The sequence below is a fragment of the Heterodontus francisci genome, chromosome 1 (assembly GCF_036365525.1).
Source record: "Heterodontus francisci isolate sHetFra1 chromosome 1, sHetFra1.hap1, whole genome shotgun sequence".
In the NCBI taxonomy this organism is placed as follows: Eukaryota; Metazoa; Chordata; class Chondrichthyes; order Heterodontiformes; family Heterodontidae; genus Heterodontus; species Heterodontus francisci.
In genome coordinates, this window is record NC_090371.1 from 9,463,866 (window position 1) to 9,491,275 (window position 27,410).

The 27,410-nt window shown below is 51.1% G+C and overlaps 1 protein-coding gene across 6 annotated transcripts in view; it reads left to right on the forward strand.

Annotated features, from left to right (window-relative positions):
- The window catches only part of LOC137367435 (lysyl oxidase homolog 3B-like), a 218,431-nt gene that overhangs the window by 152,905 nt on the left and 38,116 nt on the right, over positions 1-27,410 (forward strand). For 5 of the 6 annotated variants that reach the window (XM_068028646.1, XM_068028644.1, XM_068028648.1 and 2 more), the window contains 4 exons: positions 9,061-9,231; positions 12,141-12,306; positions 19,126-19,369; positions 26,492-26,607. In XM_068028646.1, the coding sequence (XP_067884747.1) occupies positions 9,061-9,231; positions 12,141-12,306; positions 19,126-19,369; positions 26,492-26,607 (697 nt within the window). Of the gene's footprint in view, positions 1-9,060; positions 9,232-10,385; positions 10,542-12,140; positions 12,307-19,125; positions 19,370-26,491; positions 26,608-27,410 lie in introns of all 6 variants that reach the window. The other variant, XM_068028647.1, reaches the window with a different exon arrangement.

The window sequence follows — 27,410 nt, forward strand, 5'->3', positions numbered from 1 at the left end:
TCTCTCTTACCCTCTGTCACTCACTCCCAGTCTCTATTACCCTCTGTTACTCACTCCCAGTCTCTCTTATCCTCTGTTACTCACTCCCAGTCTCTCTTACCCTGTTACTCACTCCCAGTCTCTATTACCCTCTGTTACTCACTCCCAGTCTCTATTACCCTCTGTCACTCACTCCCAGTCTCTCTTACCCTCTGACACTCACTCCCAGTCTCTCTTACCCTCTGACACTCACTCCCAGTCTCTCTTACCCTCTGTCACTCACTCCCAGTCTCTCTTACCCTCTGTCACTCACTCCCAGTCTCTCTTACCCTCTGTCTCTCACTCCCAGGCTCTATTCCCCTGTTACTCACTCCCAGTCTCTATTACCCTCTGTCACTCACTCCCAGTCTCTATTACCCTCTGTCACTCACTCCCAGTCTCTATTCCCCTCTGTCACTCACTCCCAGTCTCTATTCCCCTCTGTCACTCACTCCCAGTCTCTATTACCCTCTGTTACTCACTCCCAGTCTCTATTACCCTCTGTTACTCACTCCCAGTCTCTATTACCCTCTGTTACTCACTCCCAGTCTCTATTACCCTCTGTTACTCACTCCCAGTCTCTATTACCCTCTGTCACTCACTCCCAGTCTCTATTCCCCTCTGTTACTCACTCCCAATCTCTATTACCCTCTGTCACTCACTCCCAGTCTCTCTTCCCCTCTGTTACTCACTCCCAGTCTCTCTTCCCCTCTGTTACTCACTCCTAGTCTCTATTACCCTCTGTTACTCACTCCCAGGCTCTATTCCCCTGTTACTCACTCCCAGTCTCTATTACCCTCTGTCACTCACTCCCAGTCTCTATTACCCTCTGTCACTCACTCCCAGTCTCTATTACCCTCTGTCACTCACTCCCAGTCTCTATTCCCCTCTGTCACTCACTCCCAGTCTCTATTCCCCTCTGTCGCTCACTCCCAGTCTCTATTACCCTCTGTCGCTCACTCCCAGTCTCTATTACCCTCTGTCGCTCACTCCCAGTCTCTATTACCCTCTGTCGCTCACTCCCAGTCTCTATTACCCTCTGTCGCTCACTCCCAGTCTCTATTCCCCTCTGTTGCTCACTCCCAGTCTCTATTCCCCTGTTACTCACTCCCAGTCTCTATTACCCTCTGTCACTCACTCCCAGTCTCTCTTACCCTCTGTCACTCACTCCCAGTCTCTCTTACCCTCTGTCACTCACTCCCAGTTTCTGTTACCTTCTGTTACTCACTACCAGTCTCTATTACCCTCTGTTACTCACTCCCAATCTCTATTACTCTCTGTTACTCACTCCCAGTCTCTATTATCCTCTGTTACTCACTCCCAGTCTCTAATACCCTCTGTTACTCACTCCCAGTCTCTCTTACCCTCTGTCACTCACTCCCAGTCTCTCTTACCCTCTGTCACTCACTCCCAGTCTCTCTTACCCTCTGTCACTCACTCCCAGTCTCTATTCCCCTCTGTTACTCACTCCCAGTCTCTATTCCCCTCTGTTACTCACTCCCAGTCTCTATTCCCCTCTGTTACTCACTCCCAGTCTCTATTCCCCTCTGTTACTCACTCCCAGTCTCTATTCCCCTCTGTCACTCACTCCCAGTCTCTATTACCCTCTGTCACTCACTCCCAGTCTCTATTACCCTCTGTCACTCACTCCCAGTCTCTATTACCCTCTGTCACTCACTCCCAGTCTCTATTACCCTCTGTTACTCACTCCCAGTCTCTATTACCCTCTGTCACTCACTCCCAGTCTCTATTACCCTCTGTCACTCACTCCCAGTCTCTGTTCCCCTCTGTCACTCACTCCCAGTCGCTGTTCCCCTCTGTCACTCACTCCCAGTCTCTATTACCCTCTGTTACTCACTCCCAGTCTCTATTACCCTCTGTTACTCACTCCCAGTCTCTATTACCCTCTGTTACTCACTCCCAGTCTCTATTCCCCTCTGTTACTCACTCCCAGTCTCTATTCCCCTGTTACTCACTCCCAGTCTCTATTACCCTCTGTCACTCACTCCCAGTCTCTATTCCCCTCTGTTACTCACTCCCAATCTCTATTACCCTCTGTCACTCACTCCCAGTCTCTCTTCCCCTCTGTTACTCACTCCCAGTCTCTATTACCCTCTGTTACTCACTCCCAGTCTCTATTACCCTCTGTTACTCACTCCCAGTCTCTATTACCCTCTGTTACTCACTCCCAGTCTCTATTACCCTCTGTTACTCACTCCCAGTCTCTATTACTCTCTGCCACTCACTCCCAGTCTCTATTACCCTCTGTTACTCACTCCCAGTCTCTATTACCCTCTGTTACTCACTCCCAGTCTCTATTACCCTCTGTTACTCACTCCCAGTCTCTCTTACCCTCTGTCACTCACTCCCAGTCTCTCTTACCCTCTGTCACTCACTCCCAGTCTCTCTTACCCTCTGTCACTCACTCCCAGTCTCTATTCCCCTCTGTTACTCACTCCCAGTCTCTATTATCCTCTGTTACTCACTCCCAGTCTCTATTATCCTCTGTTACTCACTCCCAGTCTCTAATATCCTCTGTCACTCACTCCCAGGCTCTATTATCCTCTGTTACTCACTCCCAGTCTCTATTACCCTCTGTTACTCACTCCCAGTCTCTATTACCCTCTGTTACTCACTCCCAGTCTCTATTACTCTCTGTCACTCACTCCCAGTCTCTATTACCCTCTGTTACTCACTCCCAGTCTCTATTACCCTCTGTTACTCACTCCCAGTCTCTATTACCCTCTGTTACTCACTCCCAGTCTCTCTTACCCTCTGTCACTCACTCCCAGTCTCTCTTACCCTCTGTCACTCACTCCCAGTCTCTATTCCCCTCTGTTACTCACTCCCAGTCTCTATTATCCTCTGTTACTCACTCCCAGTCTCTATTATCCTCTGTTACTCACTCCCAGTCTCTAATATCCTCTGTCACTCACTCCCAGGCTCTATTATCCTCTGTTACTCACTCCCAGTCTCTCTTACCCTCTGTCACTCACTCCCAGTCTCTATTACCCTCTGTCACTCACTCCCAGTCTCTCCTACCCTCTGTCACTCACTCCCAGTCTCTCTTACCCTCTGTCACTCACTCCCAGTCTCTCTTACCCTCTGTCACTCACTCCCAGTCTCTCTTACCCTCTGTCACTCACTCCCAGTCTCTCTTACCCTCTGTCACTCACTCCCAGTCTCTCTCACCCTCTGTCACTCACTCCCAGTCTCTCTTACCCTCTGTCACTCACTCCCAGTCTCTCTTACCCTCTGTCACTCACTCCCAGTCTCTCTTACCCACTGTCACTCACTCCCAGTCTCTCTTACCCTCTGTCACTCACTCCCAGTCTCTCTTACCCTCTGTCACTCACTCCCAGTCTCTCTTACCCTCTGTCACTCACTCCCAGTCTCTCTTACCCACTGTTACTCACTCCCCGTCTCTCTTACCCTCTGTCACTCACTCCCAGGCTCTATTCCCCTGTTACTCACTCCCAGTCTCTATTACCCTCTGTCACTCACTCCCAGTCTCTCTTACCCTCTGTCACTCACTCCCAGTCTCTCTTACCCTCTGTCACTCACTCCCAGTCTCTATGCCCCTCTGTCACTCATTCCCAGGCTCTATTACCCTCTGTCACTCACTCCCAGTTTCTGTTACCCTCTGTTACTCACTACCAGTCTCTATTACCCTCTGTTACTCACTCCCAATCTCTATTACCCTCTGTTACTCACTCCCAATCTCTATTATCTTCTAATTTAAATCAGGAGATCATTACAGGCTCAGAGTACAAGAGTTGGCAGGTCATGTTACAGTTGTATAAGACTTTGGTTCGGCTACATTTGGAATACTGCGTGCAGTTCTGGTCGCCACATTACCAAAAGGATGTCGATGCTTTGGAGAGGGTGCAGAGGAGGTTCACCAGGATGTTGCCTGGTATGGAGGGCGCTAGCTATGAAGAGAGGTTAGGATGATTTTCATTAGAAAGACGGAGGTTGAGGGGGGACCTGATTGAGGTGTACAAAATCATGAGAGGTATAGACAGGGTGGATAGCAAGAAGATTTTTCCCAGAGTGGGGGATTCAATTACTAGGGGTCATGAGTATAGAGGTTTATAAGATGATCAGGGGAATAGATAGGGTAGACAGTCAGAAACTTTTTCCCCGGGTGGAGCAAAGCGTTACAAGGGGTCATAAATTTAAGGTGAAGGGTGGGAGATATAAGGGGGATGTCAGGGGAAGGTTCTTTACCCAGAGAGTGGTCGAGGCATGGAATGCCTTGCCCGGGGAAGTTGTTGAGTCAGAAACTTTAGGGACTTTCAAAAGGCTTTTGGATAGGTATATGGATAAAGGAGAATGATGGGGTATAGATTAAATTGTCCTTGACAGAGGACAAAGGATCGGCACAACATTGTGGGCCGAAGGGCCTGTTCTGTGCTGTATGTTCTATGTTCTATGAGTTCAAAGTGAGGGGGGAAAAGTTTAGGGGGGATATGCGTGGAAAGTTCTTTACGCAGAGGGTGGTGGGTGCCTGGAACGCGTTGCCAGCGGAGGTGGTAGACGTGGGCACGATAGCGTCTTTTAAGATGTATCTAGACAGGTACATGAATGGGCAGGAAGTAAAGAGATACAGACCCTTAGAAAATAGGCGACATGTTTAGGTAGAGGATCTGGATCGGCGCAGGCTTGGAGGGCCGAAGGGCCTGTTCCTGTGCTGTAATTTTCTTTGTTCTTTAAATATATATTTTTAAAATACTGTGATCTAAATTAATTAATTAAATAGAATAGAGATGGCTGGGCCGGTGATGTGTTACAGCTGTAATATGTGGGAGCTGCTGGACATCGGTGTGACCCAAGGTGACCACATCTGTGGCACGTGTTGGCTGCTCGAGGAACTTTGGCTCAGAGTTGTTGAGCTGGAGTCCGAGCTGTGGACACTGAGACACATCAGGGAGGTGGAGAGTTACCTGGACACTGTTTCAGGAGACAGTCACACCCCTTAGATTAATTACATCAAATTCGGCCAGTGGTCAGGAATAGGAGGGTGTGACTGTGACCGAGGCAGGTATGGGGGTCCAGAATTTAGCTTTGGAGTGCCCTTATCCAATAGGTACGAGGTTTGTGCTCCTGGTGTGTACTAGGGCACAAACTGCAGGGAGGATGAGCAAACTGACCACAGCACCCTGGTTCAGAGTGACATTCAAGTGATGGGAGAAAAGAGAAATGTCATTGCAATAGGGGATATCCTAGTTCGGGGAATAGATACTGTACTCTGCAGCAAAGACAGGTTGGAAAGCTGTAACTAGTGGGGTGCCACAAGGATCGGTCCTAGGGCCTCAACTATTTACTATCTATATTAATGACTTAGAGGAAGGGACAGAGTGTAGTGTATCCAAATTTGCTGATGATACAAAAATAGGTGGGAAGGCATGTTGTGATGAGGACACAATGAATCTGCAAAGGGATATAGATAGGTTAAGTGAGTGGGCAAAAACTTGGCAGATGGTGTTCAATGTGGGAAAGTGTGAGGTCATCCACTTTGGTGAGAAGAATAAAAAGGCAGGTAATATTTAGATAGAGAAAGACTACAAAATACTGCAGTACAGAGGGATCTGGGTGTTCTTGTGCATGAAATACAAAAGGTTAGCATGCAGGTGCAGCAAGTAATTAGGAAGGCAAATGGAATTTTGGCCTTTATTGCTGGGGGTTAGAGTTTAAAAATAGGGACGTCTTGTTACAACTGTACAGGGTGTTGGTGAGGCCACACCTGGAGTACCGTGTACAGTTTTAGAACATAGAACAGTACAGCACAGTACAGGCCCTTCGGCCCACGATGTTGTGCCGAACCTTTCACCTACTCTAAGATCAAACTAACTACCTACCCTTCATTCTACTATCATCCATGTACCTGTCCAAGAGTCGCTTAAATGCCCCTAATGTATCTGCTTCTACTACCACCGCTGGCAGTGCATTCCACGCACCCACCACTCTCTGTGTAAAGAACCTACCTCTGACATCTCCCCGAAACCTTCCTCCAATCACCTTAAAATTATGCCCCCTGGTGATAGCCCTTTCCACCCTGGGAAAAAGTCTCTGACTATCCACTCGATCTATGCCTCTCATCATCTTGTACCCCTCTATCAAGTCACCTCTCATCCTTCTTCGCTCCAATGAGAAAAGCCCTCGCTCCCTCAACCTTTCTTCGTAGGACATGCCCTCCAGTCCAGGCAGCATCCTGGTAAATCTCCTCTGCACCCTCTCTAAAGCTTCCACATCCTTCCAATAATGAGGTGACCAGAACTGAACACAATATTCCAAGTGTGGTCGAACCAGGGCTTTATAGAGCTGCAGCATAACCTTGCGGCTCTTAAACTCAATCCCCCTGTTAATGAAAACCAACACACCATACGCCTTCTTAACAACCCTATCAACTTAGGTGGCAACTTTGAGCGATCTATGGACATGGACTCCAAGATCCCTCTGTTCCTCCACACTACCAAGAATCCTGTCTTTAAGCCTGTATTCTGCATTCAAATTCGACGTTCCAAAATGGTCCCCGTATTTAAGGAAGGATATACTAGCATTGGAGACAGTTCACAAAAGTTTCACTAGGCTTATTCCTGGGATAAAGGGGTTGTCTTTATCAAGAACGACTAAACAGGTTAGGCCTTTATTCATTGGAGTTTAGAAGAATGAGAGGTGATCTTATTGAAACATATAAGATTCTAAGGGGGCTTGACAGGGTAGATGTTGAGAATATGTTTCTACTGGTGGGGAAATCTCGAACTAGTGGACATAGTTACAGAATAAGGGGGCACACATTTAAAACTGAGATGCAAAGGAATTTCTTCTCTCAGAGGGTGGTGAATCTCTGGAATTCTCTACCTCAGAGAGTTGTGGAGGCTAGATCACTAAATGTATTTAAGGAGGAGGTAGATAGATTTTTGAAATCTTGGGGAGTCGAGGGTTATGTGGAGCAGGCCCGAAAGAGGAGTTGAGACCTGGGACAGATCAGCCATGATCTTATTGCATGGCGGGGCAGGCTTGAGGGGCTGAATGGCCTACTCCTACTCTTATTTCTTATGTTACTCATCCCCCGTCTCGATTACTCTCTGTTACTCACTCCCAGTGCCTATTGTCCTCTGTTACTCACTCCCAATCTCTATTATCTGCTATTACTCACTCCCAGTCTCTATTACCCTCTGTTACTCACTCCCAGCGTCTGTTATCCTCTGTTACTCACTCCCAGAGTCTACTACCCTCTGTTACTCAACCCCAGTTTTGATTACCCCATTATTCACTCCCAGTCTCTATTACCCTCTGTTACTCACTCCCAGTGTCTATTACCCTCTGTTGCTCACTCCCAGTGTCTATTACCCTCTGTTGCTCACTCCCAGTCTCTATTACCTTTTGTTACTCATTTCCATTGTCTGTTGCCCTCTGTCACTCACTCCTAGTGCCTATTACTCTCGTTACTACTCCCAGTGTCTATTACCCTCTGTTGCTCACTCCCAGTCTCTATTACCTTTTGTTACTCATTTCCATTGTCTATTACCCTCTGTCACTCACTCCCAGTGTCTATTACCCTCTGTTATCACACCCACTCGATTACCCTCGGTTACTCACTCCCAATGTCGATTACCTTCTGTTACTCATTCCCCGTGTCTGTTGCCCTCTGTCACTCACTCCTGGTGCCTAATATCGTCTGTTACGCACTCCCAGTGCCTATTACCCTCTGTTACTCACTCCCAGTCTCTATTACCCTCTGTTACTCACTCCCAGTGCCTATTACCCTCTGTTACTCACTCCCAATCTCTATTACCCTCTGTTACTCACTCCCAATCTCTATTACCCTCTGTTACTCACTCCCAGTGTCTGTTACCGTTTGTTACTCACTTGTGAGGTTTCTTTATTCTCTGTAATGCTGATTTGCTGTGTGGAAATTGGTTTTTGGCAGTTGTTTATGGATTGTACTAAGGCTGGCCTGATTTCTCTAACGCTGGAACATGCAGTATTGTGCAAAAGTGATCAGGTGTGCAATCCAGTATCCTAGTGTGATACTCGGTATGTGCAGACCTTGCTCAGTGCCTCCCTGTGTATAATATATACTCCCTTCTGTGTATGCCCTGGCCCTGGGCCTGTAAACGACACGGCTGCACTTGCCTGGTTTGTAGCTCATTGCCCGTGACCCCTGACCTGTGAGCCTCTGCTCAGGGGCAGTATCTCACTGGAATGCCGCAACCCTCAGGGTGGAAGGCTGGTTGGTTCCTGATGGGAGTTTAGCTGAGATCCTGTCCTCAAGCCACATCCATGCAGGGGAACGGTGCTCCAGTGGGAGTGACTGTGGTACTGAGGCCTGCTTTATTGTCTCCACTTGCTGCTCTGGATGTTTCTTGAATATTGGGAAAGCTCTGTCGAAACCCGTCTCTGCGGAATCCCAACCTAGCATCAGTGAGCTGGGCATTGCCTGGTGTCTACAGCACAGAAACAGGCCATTCAGCCCAACTGGCCCTTGCTGGTGTTTATGCTCCACATGTGTCTCCTCCCACCCCTCTTCAGCTAAACCCTATCAACATATTCCTTTCTCCCTCATGACTTTATCCAGCTTCCCCTTAAATGTATCGATACTATTCACCTCAACCACTGCCTGTGGTAGCGAGTTCCACATTCTCACCACTCTCTGAATTCCCCATTGGATTTATTAGCGACTATTTTATATTGATGGCCCCCTGGTTCTGGTCTCGCCCTCAAGTGAAAACATCTTCTCTACGTCTACCCTGTCAAAACCCCTTCATCGCTTTAAAGACCTCAATCAGGTCCCCCCTCAGTCATATCATTTCTAGAGTTAAGGGCCCCGGCCTGCTCAACCTTTCCTGGTCGATATATGCTCTCAGTTCTGGGATCATCCTTGTAAATCTATATGGAGATGAGAAGTGTGCCCAGTGCTCGGAGTATGGATATTATACACAACACTGACTCTGCTTTTCACGATACTCTGCCTGGTGACCGAGCATTCCTCACTAGGCTGCAGCTACTAACATGTTAATCCGCTAACGCTCACAGATCCGTATCAGTGGAGGACGCACTCGTTTCGAGGGCAGGTTGGAGATCCTGACGACAGTATATAACGGAACTCAGCAATGGGGCCTGATCTGTGGAGAAGGCTGGGGGACGCTGGAAGCCATGGTGGCTTGTCGGCAACTGGGCATCGGATACGCTAACCACGGCGTGCAAGTATGTGGGTTCGAGCGTCCCATTCGCACACCCCCCCCCACCATCCCCCAGAACCCGTGCAGGGCGTGGCACACTCTGTCTCACACTCTGTCTCACCACTAGCTTGGTTTGGTTCCATTGTCCTGGCCCTCAGCTGCCAACTTGTGGGTCAAACGTTTAAAGCAATGAAGCAGAAGAGGGTCAGAGGTGAAACATTAAATGGAGTGGGGGACAAAGATAGAGAGAGGGAGGGGAAAGGGGAGGGAGAGAGAGAGATAGGAGAGAGGGAAGGGAAAGGAGAGGGGGAGAGGGAGGGAGGGGAAAGGAGGGGGAGAGAGAGATGGTGGGGAAAGGAAAAGGAGAGAGATAGAGAGGGAGGGGAACGGGGAGGGAGAGATAGAGAGGGATGCGAAAGGAGAGCGAACGAGAGAGGTGGAGAGGGAGAGATAGAGACGGAGGGGAAGGGAGAGGGAGAGAGCGTGAGGGGAGAGGGAGAGAGAGAGATAGAGAGGGAGGGGAAAGGAGAGGGAGAGAGACAGATAGAGAGGGAAAGGGCAGGGAGAGAGAGAGGGAGTGAAAGGAGGAGGAGAGAGAGAGATAGAGAGGGAGTGAAAGGGGAAGGAGAGCGATAGAGATGGAGTGAGGGGAATGAGAGGGTGGGAGTGATATGGGGAGGGGAGTGAGAGATAGAGAGGGAGTGAGAGAGTGGGAGACACTGAAGAAGTGAGGGAGAAAGTGGGATGGGAAAGGGAGATGGAGGTTGTGAGATTGAGAAGGCAAGTGTGAATGAGAGGAAAGGCACTAATAAGAGAGGCTCAGCAAGTGAGGGGCAGTGATTGAGAGAGAGGGGAAGGATTGAGAGACTGAGGATGAGAGGGAGAGAGAGAGACTGAGACAGAGGCTGAGGGTGAGAAAGAGGCCTAGAGGCAGGATGAGACTGAGGAGGGGAGACTGTGTGAGAGAGATGGGAGGGAATGAGAGAGAGGGAGTGAGAGAGGGACTGAGGGAGTGTGAGAGAGAGAGAGAGACAGGGATTGAGAGCCAGGGGAGGGAGTGGGAGACAGAGAGATAGGAAGAGAGAGTGAGAGATGGATGGAAGGAGAGAGAGAGAGAGAGACTGGGAGAGGAGGGTGTACAGGGATCGGCATGCTGACATTGGTGAGAACTTTCCACAGATTCGGATTGTTGGTGGGAGAACGACCTACGAGGGTCGTGTGGAAATCCTGCATGGCAAAAAATGGGGGATAATATGCAGTGACAGGTGGACCACGAGTGAGGCGATGGTGGTGTGTCGACAGCTGGGTCTGGGCTATTCCCTGCATGCAGTCACGGTATGTACAAAGCCAGCAGTTTAGTAAACTCAGTCGAGTGGCAGGAGCAGTGCCAGTGTACATGTCCGATAGAGGAGAGAGATTGTTTATTCATTCCCTGAATCCCCACAGGCTTCTGGTGGCTTTGGAGCTGAGTGCCCTGATCATCCTACGTCCCATGGAGAAACGTGTGGAGGAGCTACCAGGATGATTGACAGGGTGACACGATATTCTGTTAGTCAGCCTTGGACTCCTCCCACTACTTCACACTAACCTTCCAGGGAAGAGTGCATCGATACCAACCGATGATGGGAGGGGGAGGAGGCGAGGATGGGGAAGGTGATCAGGCAAATATGGGAAGAGGGTGTTGACCGGGATTTCTGAACTGGAGCTCCAGTCTTCAGTTGTCAGCACACCAGGCCTCAATGCTGAGTACACTGCAGCAACTCACCAAGGCTCCTTCAACAGCACCTTCCAAACTTGTGACCTCTACCAGCTAGAAGGACAAGGGCAGTAGATGCATGGGAACACCACCACCTGCAAGTTCCCCTCCAAGTCACACACCATCCTGACTTGGAACGATATCGCCGTTCCTTCACTGTCACTGGGTCAATATCCTGGAACTCCCTCCAGTTACGGATGGGCAATAAAAGCTGGCCTTGCCAGTGACACTCACATCCCATGAAAGCATAAAACGGTTACCAGATTCACTGAATTTAGTTTCTACCCTGGTGGGATTTGAACTCATGGCCTGTAGGTTACTGGTCCCATATCTGGTTTACGAAGTTAACATACCCAATGTGACCTCATTGTGCTGTCAGAACAGCCCCTTTCCCAACAATCCCACTTTCATTCAGTACTTGTGCCCTCTGCAGGTACCAGGGAATGCCCAGACAGCTTGTTGTGGCATTATGGTAAAGCAATATTGGTCCAGGCCATGGGCCTCTCTTTGGTTTCCAGGCACCACACACAAACACACTGTGTTGTTTGTCTGTTCTGGGGGTTTCCCCACAGAGATTGGCCTCACTCGTCCCAGCAAGCCAGGTGGTTGGGGGTGGGTTGGTGGGGAGGGCAGTTGTCTGGGCTGCTTCAGTCTGAGTCTTACTGCTTTTCTCCAGTTAGGAAGGGAAGGCTCAGGGTTCCTGGTTATAACACTGAGTTAAGTAACTGAACGAGCAGATATTTTACAGAAATCGCTGCCTCAGTGACGGCCACACTACTCTGCTTCTCTGACGGACTGGAGTGGACGCGATCTTGTATAATTTCATCTACATAAGGGATGGGAAAGTGCAAGAATACAAGAAATTACTTACCCTGAGACTGGGCCTCTGTGTTCGAGATTGCACCGAAAAGCCATATCTAGTTAACCTACACTGTGACCTCAGCACTCGATTGACAGGGCTGCCAGTCAGAGACTGGACTATAGCCCAATGTCAGGGTCATAGAATCACAGGATGCTACAGTACTGCAGGAGGCCATTCAGCCCATTGTGTGTACCACTGCACCTGGGTCACTGAATAAACCCTTCCGCCTCTCATTTTCCCTTCCAGATTCTTGTGCAGGAAACTAGGGCAGGTGAATGATAGTGCCCTTAACCTTTGACCTCTCATTGTTTCCAAGGAAACCTGGTACTGGGATGCCGACACTGGTGCCACAGAGATGGTTCTGAGTGGAGTGAAGTGCACTGGAAATGAGATGACGTTGAGCCAGTGTCAGAACCATGGAGCCAATGTGAAATGCAAGAAGACTGGGACGCGGTTTGCTGCTGGGGTGATATGTTCTGAGAGTAAGGAGGCTCCAGGGTAATCTTTTTGGTGCTGTCGTTCGGGGGAGCAGTCCCATCCTTGTTTTCAAATCCAAACCCCGGTATCACTTCACGCGACCCCACCCCGATCTCTGTAACCTGCTGCAGCTCGAAAACCCTCCCGAGCTATGTTCCTCCAATTTCCATCACTCCACCACTGGCAGCTACACCTTCAGCTGTTTAGACCCAAAGCTCGGGAATTCCCTCCCTAACCCTCTCTACCTCTCCTCAAAACCTACCTTTTTGACCAAGCTTTTGATCACCTTCCTAATATCTCCTTATGTGACTTGGTGTCCAATTTGGTTTGGTAATCACTGCTGCAAAGACACTGGAGATGTTTCAGCCCCTGAAAAGTGCTATTTAAATATATATAAGTTGTTGTGCCAATGCTGCAGATTTCCTACACCAGAGAAAATAGTTTCTCTCTATCGACCCTCACAAATCCTTTAATCATCTTAAACCCCTCGATTGGATCACCACTTAATCTTCTATACTCGAGGGAATGCAAGTCTAGTGCGTGTAACTGTCCTCATAATTTAACACTTTTAGCCCCAGTCTGACTCATGTTGAATCTGTGCTGCATCCTCCCCAAGGCCAGTACATCCTTCCTGAGGAGTAGAGCCCAGGACTGAATGCAGTTACTGCAGCACCAGAATGAAGCAGTGCAGCTCAGATACAGCATGAGTCAGATTGAGGCTCCCCCTACCAAAACCACCAGTAAATCTCCTCGTAACCTTCTCTGCTCCAATAGGAACAGCCCCAGTATCTCCAGTCTTTCTGCACTCTCTGACTCTTGGCGTCTATCTCCAGCTCAGGATCAAGCACTCCCAAGCACAACATGGGTTGGGTAGAGTTCCCTCTATATGACCTTGCCAGGGTGCACCTCTATTTTATACTTGCATGAAGTGTTGTCAGGTCAGTTCCAACATCACAGAATCACAGAACTGTTACAGTGCAGAAGGAGGCCATTTGGCCCATCGTGTCCGCACTGGCTCTCTGAAAGAGCAACTCCCTCAGTTCCATTCCCCTGCCTTCTCCCCATAACCCTGCACATTCTTCCTCTTCATATAACAGTCCAATTCCCTTTTGAATGCTTCAGTTGAACCTGCCTCCACCACACTCTCAGGCAGCACATTCCAGACCTTAACCACTCGCTGTGTGAAAAAGTTTTTCCTCATGTCACTTTTGCTTCTCTTATCAAACACTTTAAACCTGTGCCCTCTCGTTCTCGATCCTTTCATGAGTGGGAACAGTTACTCTCTATCTACTCTGTCCAGACCCCTCAATCAAATCACCTCTCAGCCTTCTCTTCTCCAAGGAAAACAGTCCCAACTTCTCCAATCTATCTTCATAACTGAAATTCCTCATCCCTGGAACCATTCTCGTAAATCTTTTCTGTACTCTCTTCAATGCCTCACATCTTTCCTCAAGTGCGACGCCCAGAACTGGATGCAAAATTCCAGCTGAGGCTGAACTAGTGTCTTATACAAGTTCAACATAACCTCCTTGCTCTTGTACTCTATGCCCCTATTAATAAAGCCCAGGATACTGTATGCTTTAGTAACTGCTCTCAATGTCCTGTCACCTTTAATGATTTATGCACATATACACCCAGGTCTTCTGCTCCTGCACCCTCTTTAGAATTGTCCTCTTTATGTTATACCTTCTCTTCAAGTTCTAGGTCTAGGTCATTAATATATATCAGGAAAAACAAGGGTCCCAACACTGATCCCTGGGGAACTCCATTACAAACCTTCCTCCAGCCTGAAAAACATCCATTAACCACTACTCTCTGTTTTCTGTCACTCAGCCAATTTCATATCCATGTTACCCTTTTAGTCCATAATCTACAGGTTTGCACACATGTCTGTTGTGTGGCACTGTATGAAATACCTTTTGGAAGTCCATGTACACCACATCAACAGCACTGCCCTCATCAACCCTCTCTGTTGCCACCTCAAAAAACTCCAGCAAGTTCATTAAGCATGAGTTTCCCTTAACGAATCTGTGCTGGCTTTCCTTGATTAACCCGCATTTTAATTTGGTCCCGAATTATTGTTTCTAGAAGTTTCCCCATCACTGAAGTTAAACTGACTGGCCTGTAGTTGCTGGGCTTATCTTTACACCCTTTTTGAACAAGGGTGTAACGTTTGCAATTCTCCAGTCGTCTGGCACCACCCCTGAGTCTAAGGAAGACTGAAAAATGATGGCCAGTGCCTTTGTGATTTCCACTCTCACTTCACTCAGTATCCTTGGATGCATCTCATCCGGCCCTGGTGCTTTATCCACTTTGAGTACAGACAGCCTATCTAATACCTCCTCCTTATCAATTTTAAATCCTTCTAGTGTCTGAATTCCCTCCTCTTTCACTGTGGCCTGGGTTGCCTCTTCTTCCTTGGTAAAGACAGGTACAAAGTATTCATTTAATACCTCAGCTATGTCATCTGCCTCCATGTGTAAATCCCCCTTTTGGTCCCTAATCAGCCCCACTCCTCCTTTTACCATCCTTTTACTATTTATATGCCTGTAGAAAACTTTGGGATTTCCTTTAATGTTAGCTGCCAGTCTCTCTTCATGCTCTCTTTTTGCTTCTCTTATTTGTTTTTTCACTTCCCCTCTGCATCTTCTATATTCAGCCTGGTTCTCAATAGTATTTTCTGCCTGACATCTGTCATAGCACACTTTTTTTTCTTTATCTTAATCTCTACCTCTTTTGTCATCCAGGGAGATCTGGATTTGTTTGCCCTACCTTTCCCCTTCGAGGGAACATACCTCGCCTGTGCCCAAATTATCTCTTCTTTGAAGGTGTTCATCTACCAGTTTTCCTGCCAGCTTTTGACTCCAATTTATTCACCCCAGCTCTGTTCTTTCCCCAGTTAATTATTCTTACTCTGGATTATTCTTTGTCCTTTTCCATAGTCAGCCTAAACCTTATGATACAATGATCACTGACCTCTAAATGTTCTCCTACTTACACTTGATCCACTTGGCCCACCTCATTCCCAAGAACCAGGTCCAGCAGTACCTCCTTTCTCATTAGACTGGCAATATACTGCTGTGGAAAATTTTCCTGAACACACTCTTGCCCCTCACTGCCCTTTACACTACTATTATCCCAGTCTATGTTTGGATAATTAAAGTCTCCCATTATAACTACCCTATAATTTCTGCACCTCTCTGTAATTTCCTTGTAAATTTGTTCCTCCGCGTCCTTCCCACTAGCTGGTGGCCTGTAGACAACACTGAGCAATATAACCGCACCGTTTTTGTTCCTTAATTCTAGCCAAATTGATTCTGTCCTCGACCCTCTGGGACATCCTTTTTCTCCAGCACTGCAATGCTCTCCTTAATCAATACTGCCACCCCTCCCCATTTTTTCCCTTTCCTATCTTTCCTTAATACCTTGTATCCAGGAATATTTAACACCCAGTCCTGCCCTTCTTTGAGCCAGGTCTCTGTTATAGCCACAACATCATATTTCCACATGTCAATCTGTGCCTGTAACTCACCAGTCTTATTAACCACACTCTGTGCATTCACATACATGCACAGTAAGCCTGATTCAGACTTTATTACTTTCTCCCTTACTCTGACCCAACCTAATAACTTAGTATTCCCTACTCTAGTGCTATCCATCTCTCCCAGTATTCTGTGCACCTTGGTATTCCTGTCTGATATTTCCTTCTGGTTCCCACATCCCTGACAAGTTAGTTTAAACGCTCCCCAATAGCACTAGCAAATAGCCCCATAAAAAAATTTGTCCCAGCTTTGTTCAAGTGCGACCCGTCTGGCCTGTACAGGTCCCACCTTCTCCAGAACTGGTCCCAGTGTCCCAGGAATCTAAAGCCCTCCCTCCTGCACCATCTTTCCAGCCACACAGTCATCTGCTCAATCCTCCTATTTCTATACTCACTTGCACATGGTACTGGGAGTAATCAAGAGATTACTACTTTTGAGGTCCTGCTTGCTGATTTCTTACGAGCTCCCTAATCTCTTTCTGTAAGACCACATCCCTCTTCCTACCTATGTCATTGGTTCTGATGTGGACCATGACTGCTGGCTGTTCACCCTCCCCCTTCAGGGTGCTCTGTAGCTGCTCAGTAACATCGTTGATCCTGGTACCAGGGAGGCAACAAACCATCACGTCTGCGGCCACAAAACTGCCTGTCTCTTTGCCTGACTATTGAGTCACCTATCACTATCGCTCTTCCAAGATTCTTTGTGCCCCCCTGTACAGCAGAGCCACTCGTGGTGCCATGACCTTGGCTCTGCCTGCACTTCGCAGATGAACCATCACTTTCCTCAGTATTCAGCACTGAATACCAACCCACCCCCCCCCCCATCCTCCCACCCCACGCTTACAGAGTGAGATGTAATCAGGGAACTGCTGCGCTACCTAGATGTTTCTTATTGACTGTCTGGTGGTCACCCATTCCCTCTCTTCCCGCATACTCTTAAGCTGCAGGGTGACCACATCTATAAACATGCTAGCCATGAAGCTCTCAATCTCGTGGATGCTCCCCAGTGATGCCATCTGCTTCTCAAGTTCCGAAACTGGGAGCTCAAGGTGCTGCAACTGACGACACTTCCTGCTCATATGGTTATCCGGGACATGAGAAGTGTCCTGAAGTTCCCACATAGTACAGGATGTGCACTGCAGAGGTCGGATCAGCCCTGCCATTCCTCTATCTGTTAGTTAATAACATTGCCACTGCTAATAAACCTATACCAATACTAAAAACGCTTACTACTATTAATAAACCTTATGAATTCTAATGAATCATATTAATACTGATATACCCTACTAATGCTTAATGCATGTTACAGGTAGCACTAAATCTTTACTTTACAAATAATACAGGAGTCACCAGTTTATTCCCTAGCTTAGATAATATGAGTATTATGGTCCAGTGTGATCTTTCACTGCTGCTCTGGCACAGTGTTTTAGCGAGATCAGTCACTGCCGCTCTGGCACAGTGTTCTAGAGAGATCAGTCGGTGCCGCTCTGGCACAGTGTTCCAGAGAGATCAGTCAGTGCCGCTCTGGCACAGTGTTCTAGAGAGATCATCACAGCTGCTCTGGCACAGTGTTCTAGAGAGATCAGTCACTGCTGCTCTGGCACAGTGTTCTAGAGAGATCAGTCACTGCTGCTCTGGCACAGTGTTCTAGAGAGATCAGTCACTGCCGCTCTGGCACAGTGTTCTAGAGAGATCAGTCACTGCCGCTCTGGCACAGTGTTCTAGAGAGATCAGTCACTGCCGCTCTGGCACAGTTTGCTAGAGAGATCAGTCGGTGCCACTCTGGCACAGTGTTCTAGAGAGATCAGTCGGTGCCACTCTGGCACAGTGTTCTAGAGAGATCAGTCACTGCTGCTCTGGCACAGTGTTCTAGAGAGATCAGTCACTGCTGCTCTGGCACAGTGTTCTAGAGAGATCAGTCACTGCTGCTCTGGCACAGTGTTCTAGAGAGATCAGTCGGTGCCGCTCTGGCACAGTGTTCTAGACAGATCAGTCACTGATGCTCAGGCACTGTTCTAGAGAGATCAGTCACTGCTCCTCTGGCACAGTGTTCTGGAGATATCAGTCACTGCTGCTCTGGCACAGTGTTCTAGAGATATCAGTCACTGCTGCTCTGGCACAGTGTTCTAGAGAGATCAGTCACTGCTGCTCTGGCACAGTGTTCTAGACAGATCAGTCACTGCTGCTCAGGCACTGTTCTAGAGAGATCAGTCACTGCTCCTCTGACACAGTGTTCTGGAGAGATCAGTCACTGCTGCTCTGGCACAGTGTTCTGGAGAGATCAGTCACTGCTGCTCAGGCACTGTTCCTCTGGCACAGTGTTCTGGAGAGATCAGTCACTGCTGCTCTGGCACAGTGTTCTGGAGAGATCAGTCACTGCTGCTCTGGCACAGTGTTCTAGAGAGATCAGTCACTGCTGCTCTGGCACAGTGTTCTAGAGAGATCAGTCACTGCTGCTCTGGCACAGTGTTCTAGAGAGATCAGTCGGTGCCGCTCTGGCACAGTGTTCTGGAGAGATCAGTCACTGCTGCTCTGGCACAGGGTTCTAGAGAGATCAGTCACTGCTGCTCTGGCACAGTGTTCTAGAGAGATCAGTCACTGCTGCTCTGGCACAGTGTTCTAGAGAGATCAGTCACTGCTGCACTGGCACAGTGATCTAGAGAGATCAGTCACTGCTGCACTGGCACAGTGATCTAGTGAGATCAGTCACTGCTGCTCTGGCACAGTGTTCTAGAGAGATCAGTCACTGCTGCTCTGGCACAGTGTTCTAGAGAGATCAGTCACTGCTGCTCTGGCACAGTCTTCTAGAGAGATCAGTCACTGCTGCTCTGGCACAGTGTGCTAGAGAGATCAGTCACTGCTGCTCTGGCACAGTGTGCTAGCGAGATCAGTCACTGCTGCTCTGGCACAGTGTGCTAGAGAGATCAGTCACTGCCGCTCTGGCACAGTGTTCTAGAGAGATCAGTCACTGCCGCTCTGGCACAGTGTTCTAGAGAGATCAGTCACTGCCGCTCTGGCACAGTATTCTAGAGAGATCAGTCACTGCTGCTCTGGCAGTGTTCTAGAGAGATCAGTCACTGCTGCTCTGGCACAGTCTTCTAGAGAGATCAGTCACTGCTGATCTGGCACAGTGTTGTAGCGAGATCAGTCACTGCTGCTCTGGCACAGTGTTCTAGAGAGATCGGTCACTGCTGATCTGGCACAGTGTTCAAGCGAGATCAGTCACTGCTGCTCTGGCACAGTTCTCCAGCTATTCAACATTTTGTACCCTGTCTCTCCACAGCTTCCTCTGACTTGATCTTAAATGCACGACTTGTCCAGCAGACTGCTTACATTGAGGACCGACCCCTGCACATGCTGTACTGTGCCGCTGAGGAGAACTGTCTCTCCAGCACTGCCAAGAATGCCAACTGGCCATATGGGCACCGCAGACTCCTCCGCTTCTCCTCCGAGATTCGCAACATTGGGCGGGCGGACTTCAGACCCAAGGCTGGCCGACACTCCTGGGTCTGGCACGAATGCCACGGGTGAGAGCGGGGAAGCATTGCCAGATGAGAAAAAGGTTTGGTGGTTACCCGGGGTCAGGATGCTCAAAGGGACTTGGCTTGAGAGAGGGAATGCTAAAGGCTTTGGAGAGTGTGCTGTTAGACTGTGGGAATGGTTGAGAAAAGCACTGGGCAGTCTCAGCTGTCTGAGTCAGGAGGAGTGTGGGTTAAAGCAGATAGCACCGATATATACACAGAGAGAAGGCAATAACCAGAGAGGGAAGACCAGGTGGCAGTGTTTGATGGGACAATGTAGAGGGAACTTTACTCTGTATCTAACCCGTTTTAAAAATTTTTTTAAAAATAACTTTATTAAAAACAGATAAATAAACAAAAAACTCAAATTAAAATGCCATTCTCGACGTCGACAATGCACTCCAGTCCCTGCGGTGACAACCGGTCGCGGAAGGCCTCAAGCGTACCGGCGGACACCGCATGCTCCTTCTCCAGGGCCACCCGGGCGCGAACGTAACCGCGGAAGAGGGGCAGGCAATCAGGGAGGACGGACCCCCCGACGGCCCGCAGCCTGGACCTGTGAATTGCCAGCTTGGCCAGGCCCAGGAGCAGACCGACGAGGAGATCCTCCTCCCGGCCCACGCCCCTCCGCACCGGGTGGCCAAAGATCAGGAGCGTGGGGCTGAAGTGCAGCCAAAACTTGAGGAGCAGCCCCTGCAGATACTCAAAGAGGGGCTGCAACCTCGCACGCTCCGTATATATGGGAAACACGGACTCGTCCAGGCCGCAGAACGTACAGGCGGCCTGGGAGTCTGTGAACCTGCTTAAAAGTCTATTGCACGGGACTACCCTGTGCAACACCCTCCACCCCAGGTCCCCGATGTAAAGGGGGAGGACTCCCGCGTAGAGAGACCTCCATCGGGGTTTCCCCTCGCCGCCAGATGGCAACGCGGACCGCCAGGGCGTGTCCGGCCAGCTGACGAGGGCGAAGAAGTGGAGAATGTGCAGGAGAAGCCCGTACAGGAAACCCCTCCGCGCCGATTGGAATGGCACGGAGGGCATTTCCGAGAGGTGGCTCGGGTTGTGCGGGACCGGCTCCCGAGGAGGGTTTCGGGGCCTGGGTCTGATGAGCAGTTCCGGTCGAGCGGGGGTCACCTTGGCCAGGAGCGCTCCGCACTCCCGAGCCCCCTCGCCACCTGCAGTGAGGGACGTCCTGGGGGTTTCGGCTACTCCTCCGCCCGCCGGACCGTCTCCGGAGTCGGCCGCCCGGACAGCCGAGGCGCGCTCCTCTGCCGGCGGGGGAGCGCCCTGACTGGAGGCGACCATGTTCCAGACTCGGAATAGATCCCGGTAAAAGACAGGCAACTCCCTCAGAGAGGCGCGGCTAACGGACTCCACCAGGAGCTGCGTGTCGTCTTGAAGGCAGTGACACTGGCGGAAAAAATATGTCGCCAGTGCACACCGTCTGGGAGGACGCTCGACGTACAGGTATCTCTGCAGGGTTCGAAGGCGGAGAGTCGCAGCCTGGGTGCGGACGCACACCAGCGACTGACCGCCCTCCTCAATCGGGAGACTCAGGACCGCGGCAGAAACCCAGTGTTTCCTCTTGCCCCAGAAGAAATCAACGAGTTTCTTCTGGATCTTGGTGGCGAATGCTGGGGGCGGGGCCAAAGTGACCAACCGGTACCACAGCATCGAGGCCACCAGTTGGTTTATGACCAGCGCTTGGCCCCTGTAGGAAAGCACTCGGAACAGTCCTGTCCAGCGCCCCAGCCGAGTGGTGACATTCGCCTCCAACTCTTGCCAGTTTGCCAGCCAGGCTTCCTCAGCGGGGTTAAGGTGGACTCCCAGATAGAGGAGGTGCGTGGTGCTCCACTCAAAAGGTGTCAACTCCTCCGGCAGGGAGTCCACCCGCCACTGACCCACAAGGAGACCCACATTTCTCCCAATTGATCCTCGCGGAGAATGTGGCAGAAAAGGTCTGCTGGCAGTCGCGCATCCTCCGCACGTCAACGGGATCTGTGACCGCGAGGAGCACGTTGTCGGCGTAAGCTGAGAGGACGACCCGCATGGCTGGCTCGCGCTGAACCAATCCCGTCAACCTCCTGCGAAGCAGGCACAGGAACGGCTCCACGCAGATGGTATACAATTGGCCGGACATGGGGCATCCCTGATGCACTCCTCTCCCAAAGCGAAGGGGCGCCGTCAAGGACCCGTTAACCTTGACTAGACACTCTGCGGCGGCGTATAAAAGTCGGACCCGGGTCACAAGATGTGGCCCGAGTCCAAAAGCGCGCAGAGTCCCGAAAAGGTACTCATGATCCACCCTGTCGAACGCCTTCTCCTGATCGAGGGAGAGAAAGGCGACCGACTGACCAGTCCTCTGGGAAAGATGGATCAGTTCCCAGACCAGGTGGATGTTGTCCTGGATGGACCGGCCCGGGACCGTGTAGGACTGGTCGGGGTGGATCATGTGGGCCAGCACGGAGCCCAGGCAGGTAGACATAGCCAGGGCAAAGATCTTATAATCTGTGTTGAGGAGGGAGACAGGACGCCAGTTTTTAAACAGGCGGAGATCGCCCCTCTTCGGCAGCAGGACGATGACCGCCCTGCGCCACGAGAGAGGCATCTCCCCGGTCGCCAGGCTTTCCCCCAGGAGCCGCACATAATCGTCCCCCAGGACATCCCAGAACGCCTTGAGGAACTCCACGGTCAACCCATCCAGCCCTGGGGATTTGTCCCTTGAGAGCTGGTGGACGGCGCCGGTCAGCTCCGCCAACGTGAGCGGAGCCTCCAATCCTTTGGCGCACTCCGGGCTGACCTGCGGCAGGTCCTCCCACAAAACTCTGCGCGCATCCTCGCTGGACGGATCCAGAGAGAACAACGCACTGTAATAAGTACGGACCAGGAGGCCCATTCCCTCCAGATCCATGATAGAGGATCCGTCGTCGGCCAGCAGCTCAACGAGCTGCTTACGGACCTCCCGCCATTTTTCCTGCGTGTAGAAGGGTGAGGCGCGGTCCAAATCTTCCAGGATCTGGATCCGCGACCTCACGTACGCGCCTCAGTACCCTATGAGCTGCATGTCCCTCAGCGCGCCCTTCTTCTCTTTGTACGCCTGCCACAGGGCCGGGTCCACGACGGCATGACCGAGGCGGGACTCCAAGTCGAGCACCTCCCTCTCTTGGTGCCCGATCTCGGCTTCCCGCCTCTTGGTCAACCCCTTCGCATACTCCTGACAGAAGACACGAATGTGAGTCTTGCCCACATCCCACCATAGCCTCAAGGAGGGGAAGCCCCCCTGCTTCCTTCTCCAATCGACGGAATGAGTCCCGGAATCGCTCGTCCTCCAAGCAGCCGGTTGTTAAAGTGCCCAGTACACGGACCCCGCCCATGTGCGGAGTGGAGTGAACTCCGCCCACACCAGGCGGTGGTCCGAGCACGGCACCAGCCGCATGGAGTCCGCCGAGATGCAGGAGACGTACGCCTGCGAAAAGTAGAGGCGGTCGATTCGGGACCCTCCCCCTCCAGACCTCCATGTGAAGGCGCTGGAGTCGGGATGGTGATTCCGCCAGACGTCCACCAAGTTAAGGGAGCTGATCAGTCCCCTCAACTTCTCCACTGATGCTTGGCTGCGCTGGGGACCGGAGTGATCCCCCACCTCGAGGGTGCAGTTAAAATCCCCCCCGAGGATGATGTACTCGCCGCTATCGATGGAGCTCAAGAGAGCGGACACTTCTTCAACACGGGCCTGGGCGCGTACACGTTCACAAAGTGGAGCGGCACGCTACCCAGGCGAATGGCGAGGTGGAGCAAGCGGCCCGGCACTAGCTCCTTGACCCCCAAGATCTCCAGCTGAAAAGTCGGGGCCAACAAGATAGCCACCCCACTAGAAATAGGGGTGAGGTGACTCATGTAGACCCCACCCTGCCACTCCAGGAGTCAGGTGACTTCATCTCCCAGAATGGTGTGGGTTTCCTGCAGAAAGCTCACTGCGTATCTCCCTTCCCTAAGGACTGACAGATTGTGAAATCTGCGGTGAGACCCACTGCTGCCGTTGATGTTGAGGCTGGCTATGGTTATCTTCATGTCAAAGGTACTTAAAACCCGTCACCAACACCTCACTGTGAGGAGGGAGTGGAAGTGCACCTGGCCTTCCACTCCCCCAGCAACCCATTGAGGAACACATTAAACCAGCGCCTCTCAACCAGTTTCACGCCCGCGCGCTTGCCCGCTTTCTTGAGGGCAGCACAGACGGACTGAATGATAAGCGACAGATTCGACCAACGGCTCAGGGCCAGCTGAACTTTATCGCAGCAGCCCCTGCAAACCGTGAGGAAATCCTGGAGTTCCACCGTGGGGATGAGAGCAGATTAGGTGGGAGGCACGAGGGACTCCACCACCTCACTAGAATCAAGGTCATCCTCCGTGCCCCACACCAAGTCCCCTTCCTCCTCCGGGTCGTCACCGCTAGCTGCCGACGCGTCCACCACACACTGTGGGGCGGACGTCCCGGCCGCGCCAGCTGAACCCGCCTCCGTCACGATCCCACCCCCAGGATTGATGGCGGAGGAGTCCTCTCTGGGTTCTACTGTGAAACTAGAGCCTGTGGGCACCAGCGGTCCAGGACACCCGTCCACCTCCGTCCCCAGGCCAACGAGCATCCAGGGGAGATGGAAGTTCCCGACTCTGGAAATCCAGCCGGAGCTGAGACCAGAGGCGGAGAGAGGAGGCCATCTCCCGTTCTGCCAGTACCCACAGACCCAGCATTTTCAATTGTAATCGGGTCGGGTGTCCCTTGGTTGTGAGTGGACTCCCCTTCCCCTCTACCCTCCCCCACGCCCGTTCCACCCCCCTGGGCCTCCCCCTCCCCTCCCCTCCACTCAGGGCACCCCACCCAGTGGCAGAATGGGAGGCATCCCCAGGCTCCACCACAAGCAGGGCTCCACTGGCTTCCCCCGGAGGGGTAGGGAGCTCCTGCTCAGGCTTTGCAGCCTTGATGTTGGTGGTGGTGGCAGGGGGAACCTGGGGACCCAAAACAGGAGACAGCTCTCCTCCAGCAGATGGACCCTGCACCTCAGGACCCCTTGTTACCTCTGTGGAGGGGTGCCTTCTCCTCTTTTTCCCACTAGGGCGCGGAGGCTCAGAGACCTCCATGTCATCAGAGGCCTCCGCTCCGCACCCTCCTTTTTTTAGTTACCCTGGACCTGGGCCTGAGCCCAGCCTTGGGACAGGTGGATTCTGTGGGAACGGGCCTTGGGCTAAGCTCAGGCTCGGGTTGTGTCACAGTGTGCAGGGGACGCGCCTCTCGCTGTTTATTTTTGCTCCGCGCCTTCCTTCCTCTTGGACGGGCACTCCCCTCCCCGCCGGAGGCTGTGAAAACCACAGCCTCCGGAACCGACTGAGCGGTGTCTGTTGGATGTGTGGGGGAGGGAGTGGGAGGAGGTGCTGTGGAACCACCCTGGGCTGCCGAGATGGAGCTGGCGGCCGGGAGGTTGGGGCAGTTCTTACGAACATGCCCCACCCCCTTGCAGGCACCGCGCCCCGTCCGAGGTCCAGAAAATGCGATAGCCGTCCCCTGGAATTCCACATTAAATTGGCCCTCCGAGATCTCCTCCCGTGCCAGCTGCATAAATAGCTGGCGGCGGAAGGAGTAGACATGTTGGAGGCTGTTTTCCCAAAGACCGAGTGGGATTGGGGTGATCCCCGACCTCACCTCCCCCAGATGGTGCAGGTGGGGAAGGAGGAGCTCACTGGGAATAAAGGGCGGGACATTTGATAACATTATCCGCTGCGCAGTGGCTCCCAGAGGGTCCACCGGCAGGAAAGTCCCACCCACAGTGAGCCCTTTATTCAGGGTCAGGGACACGGCCCGCTCGGTCTTCAGGAAGAACACAGCCTTCCCGTACATTTTTGAGGCTGCCACAATGGCCGAGGGGCCAACAACCTCAGCCATTGCCTTTACACAGGCCTCTATAGACATATTGGGGTGGGGGTAGCTCTTTACCCCATGGCTTGAAGTAATTAATTTAAAAGGTGACGGGGTCACACGGGCGGCCACAGAGGCTACAGCCGCATAAGTATGAGAAGGCCCCGCCACCGGTGATGATGGGCTTGCCATGGTTCAAGAGCCAACCCCACCCCCAAATTGCAGGCAAACAAAGAAACCAAAGAGTAGGTTTGAGGAGGGGCTGAGGGTATACAGGAAAGGGGAAAGACAGGCTACAAGCGATGACTTTGCTTTTTTTTTTCTCCTTAAAGGGTGATACTCTGAGCACTCTAAACACTCCTGGTCTTCGGGTTGTGGGAGGGGTCTTCACCTGGGTCAGCTGAAAGCTGCCCAAGCACTAGTTAGATCCTTCTGTCTCTATAGCCAGGCAGCTTCAGCTGACCCAGGCTGGGCAATTGGGGTGGGGAGGGAGCTTCCTTGTGTGGTCAGTGCAATTGCACAGCTCCCTGCAGAATTGTACAGCCCCCACCCCTTGTTGTTCCGGCCTCTTCCATCTCCCACAACAGTCCACATGAAATAAAAGTCTGGTGCTCGACACCCACCTCAAAATACAGCCTTATTCCCAAAGTCTTTCCTCCTCTGCAGCAAAAGTTGTTCAACATTTTGCAGTTCTCTCCTCAGCTCTCCCTCTCCAGCAGCACCTCCAGCAACTGACTGCAGCACTATCAGCTGCACCTCGTTGAGGCACTCAGCATTCCCAATCAGAGAGCAGACAATCCCAGTGCTGTACCTGCTCTGGTAGTATTTGATGGGGAGAGTGGAGAGGGAGCTTTACTTTGTATCTAACCCCATTTTTTTTAAAAATCTAACCCCTGTTTTTTTTTTCTTTGTAGAGGGAGCTTTACTCTGTATCTAACCCTGTGCTGTACCTGCACTGGGAGGGTTTGATGGGACAGTGTAGAGGGAGCTTTACTCTGTATCTAACCCTGTGCTGTACCTGCACTGGGAGGGTTTGATGGGACAGTGTAGAGGGAGCTTTACTCTGTATCTAACCCTGTGCTGTACCTGTACTGGGAGGTGTAGAGGGAGATTTACCCTGTATTTTATCCACACAGGTTGTCAGACTGTGTTCTTAGGCAGTGAGTGCAATTGGGTAAGGATTGTGAGTTTGATCTAAGTTCCTGTTACTCTCCCCACAGGCATTACCACAGCATGGACATCTTCACCCATTACGATATCCTCACGTTGAATGGCAGCAAGGTGGCAGAGGGACAAAAGGCCAGCTTCTGTCTGGAGGACAGTGATTGTGAAGATGGTGAGTGACAATAAGCACATCTTCACTGCCAGTAAGGTAGAGTTGCAGAGTTGAAAGACATTGACTGATTCACAGATGCCAGTTTTCAGCCAATCTGATTCACTCTATTTGATATCAAGGAACAGTTGAAGCCACTGGATACAGCAAAGGCTACAACACTGGCATCTAACCAGCAATGTGGAAAAGTGCTCAGGTATGTCCTATCATAAAAATCAGGACAAATCAAACCTGACCAATCACCGCCCCATCAGTCTACTCTCGATCATCAGTAAAGTGATGGAAGGTATCATTGACAGTGCTATCAAGCGGTAATTACATAGCAATAACATGCTCAGTGATGCCCAGTTTGGGTTCCGCCCAAACACGGACAGAGGAGTCAAACTCCAGCGGTGAGGTGAGAGTGACTGCCCTTGACATCAAGGCAGCATTTGACCAAGTATGGCGTCAAGGAGCCCTAGCAAAACTGAGGTCAATCCAGTGACGGTAAAGAAACGGCGATATAGTTCCAGATCAGGATGGTGTGTGGCTTTGAGGGGAACTTGCAGGTGGTGGTGTTCCCATGCATCTGATGCCCTTGTCCTTCTAGGTGGTAGAGGTCGTGGGTTTGGAAAGTGCTGTCTAAGGAGCCTTGGTGAGTTGCTGCAGTGCTTCTTGTAGATGGTACACACTGCTACCACTGTGCGTCAGTGGTGGAGGGAGTGAATGTTGATGGTGGATGGGGTGAATGTTGATGGTGGATGGGGTGAATGTTGATGGTGGATGGAGTGAATGTTGATGGTGGATGGAGTGAATAGAATAAAGAA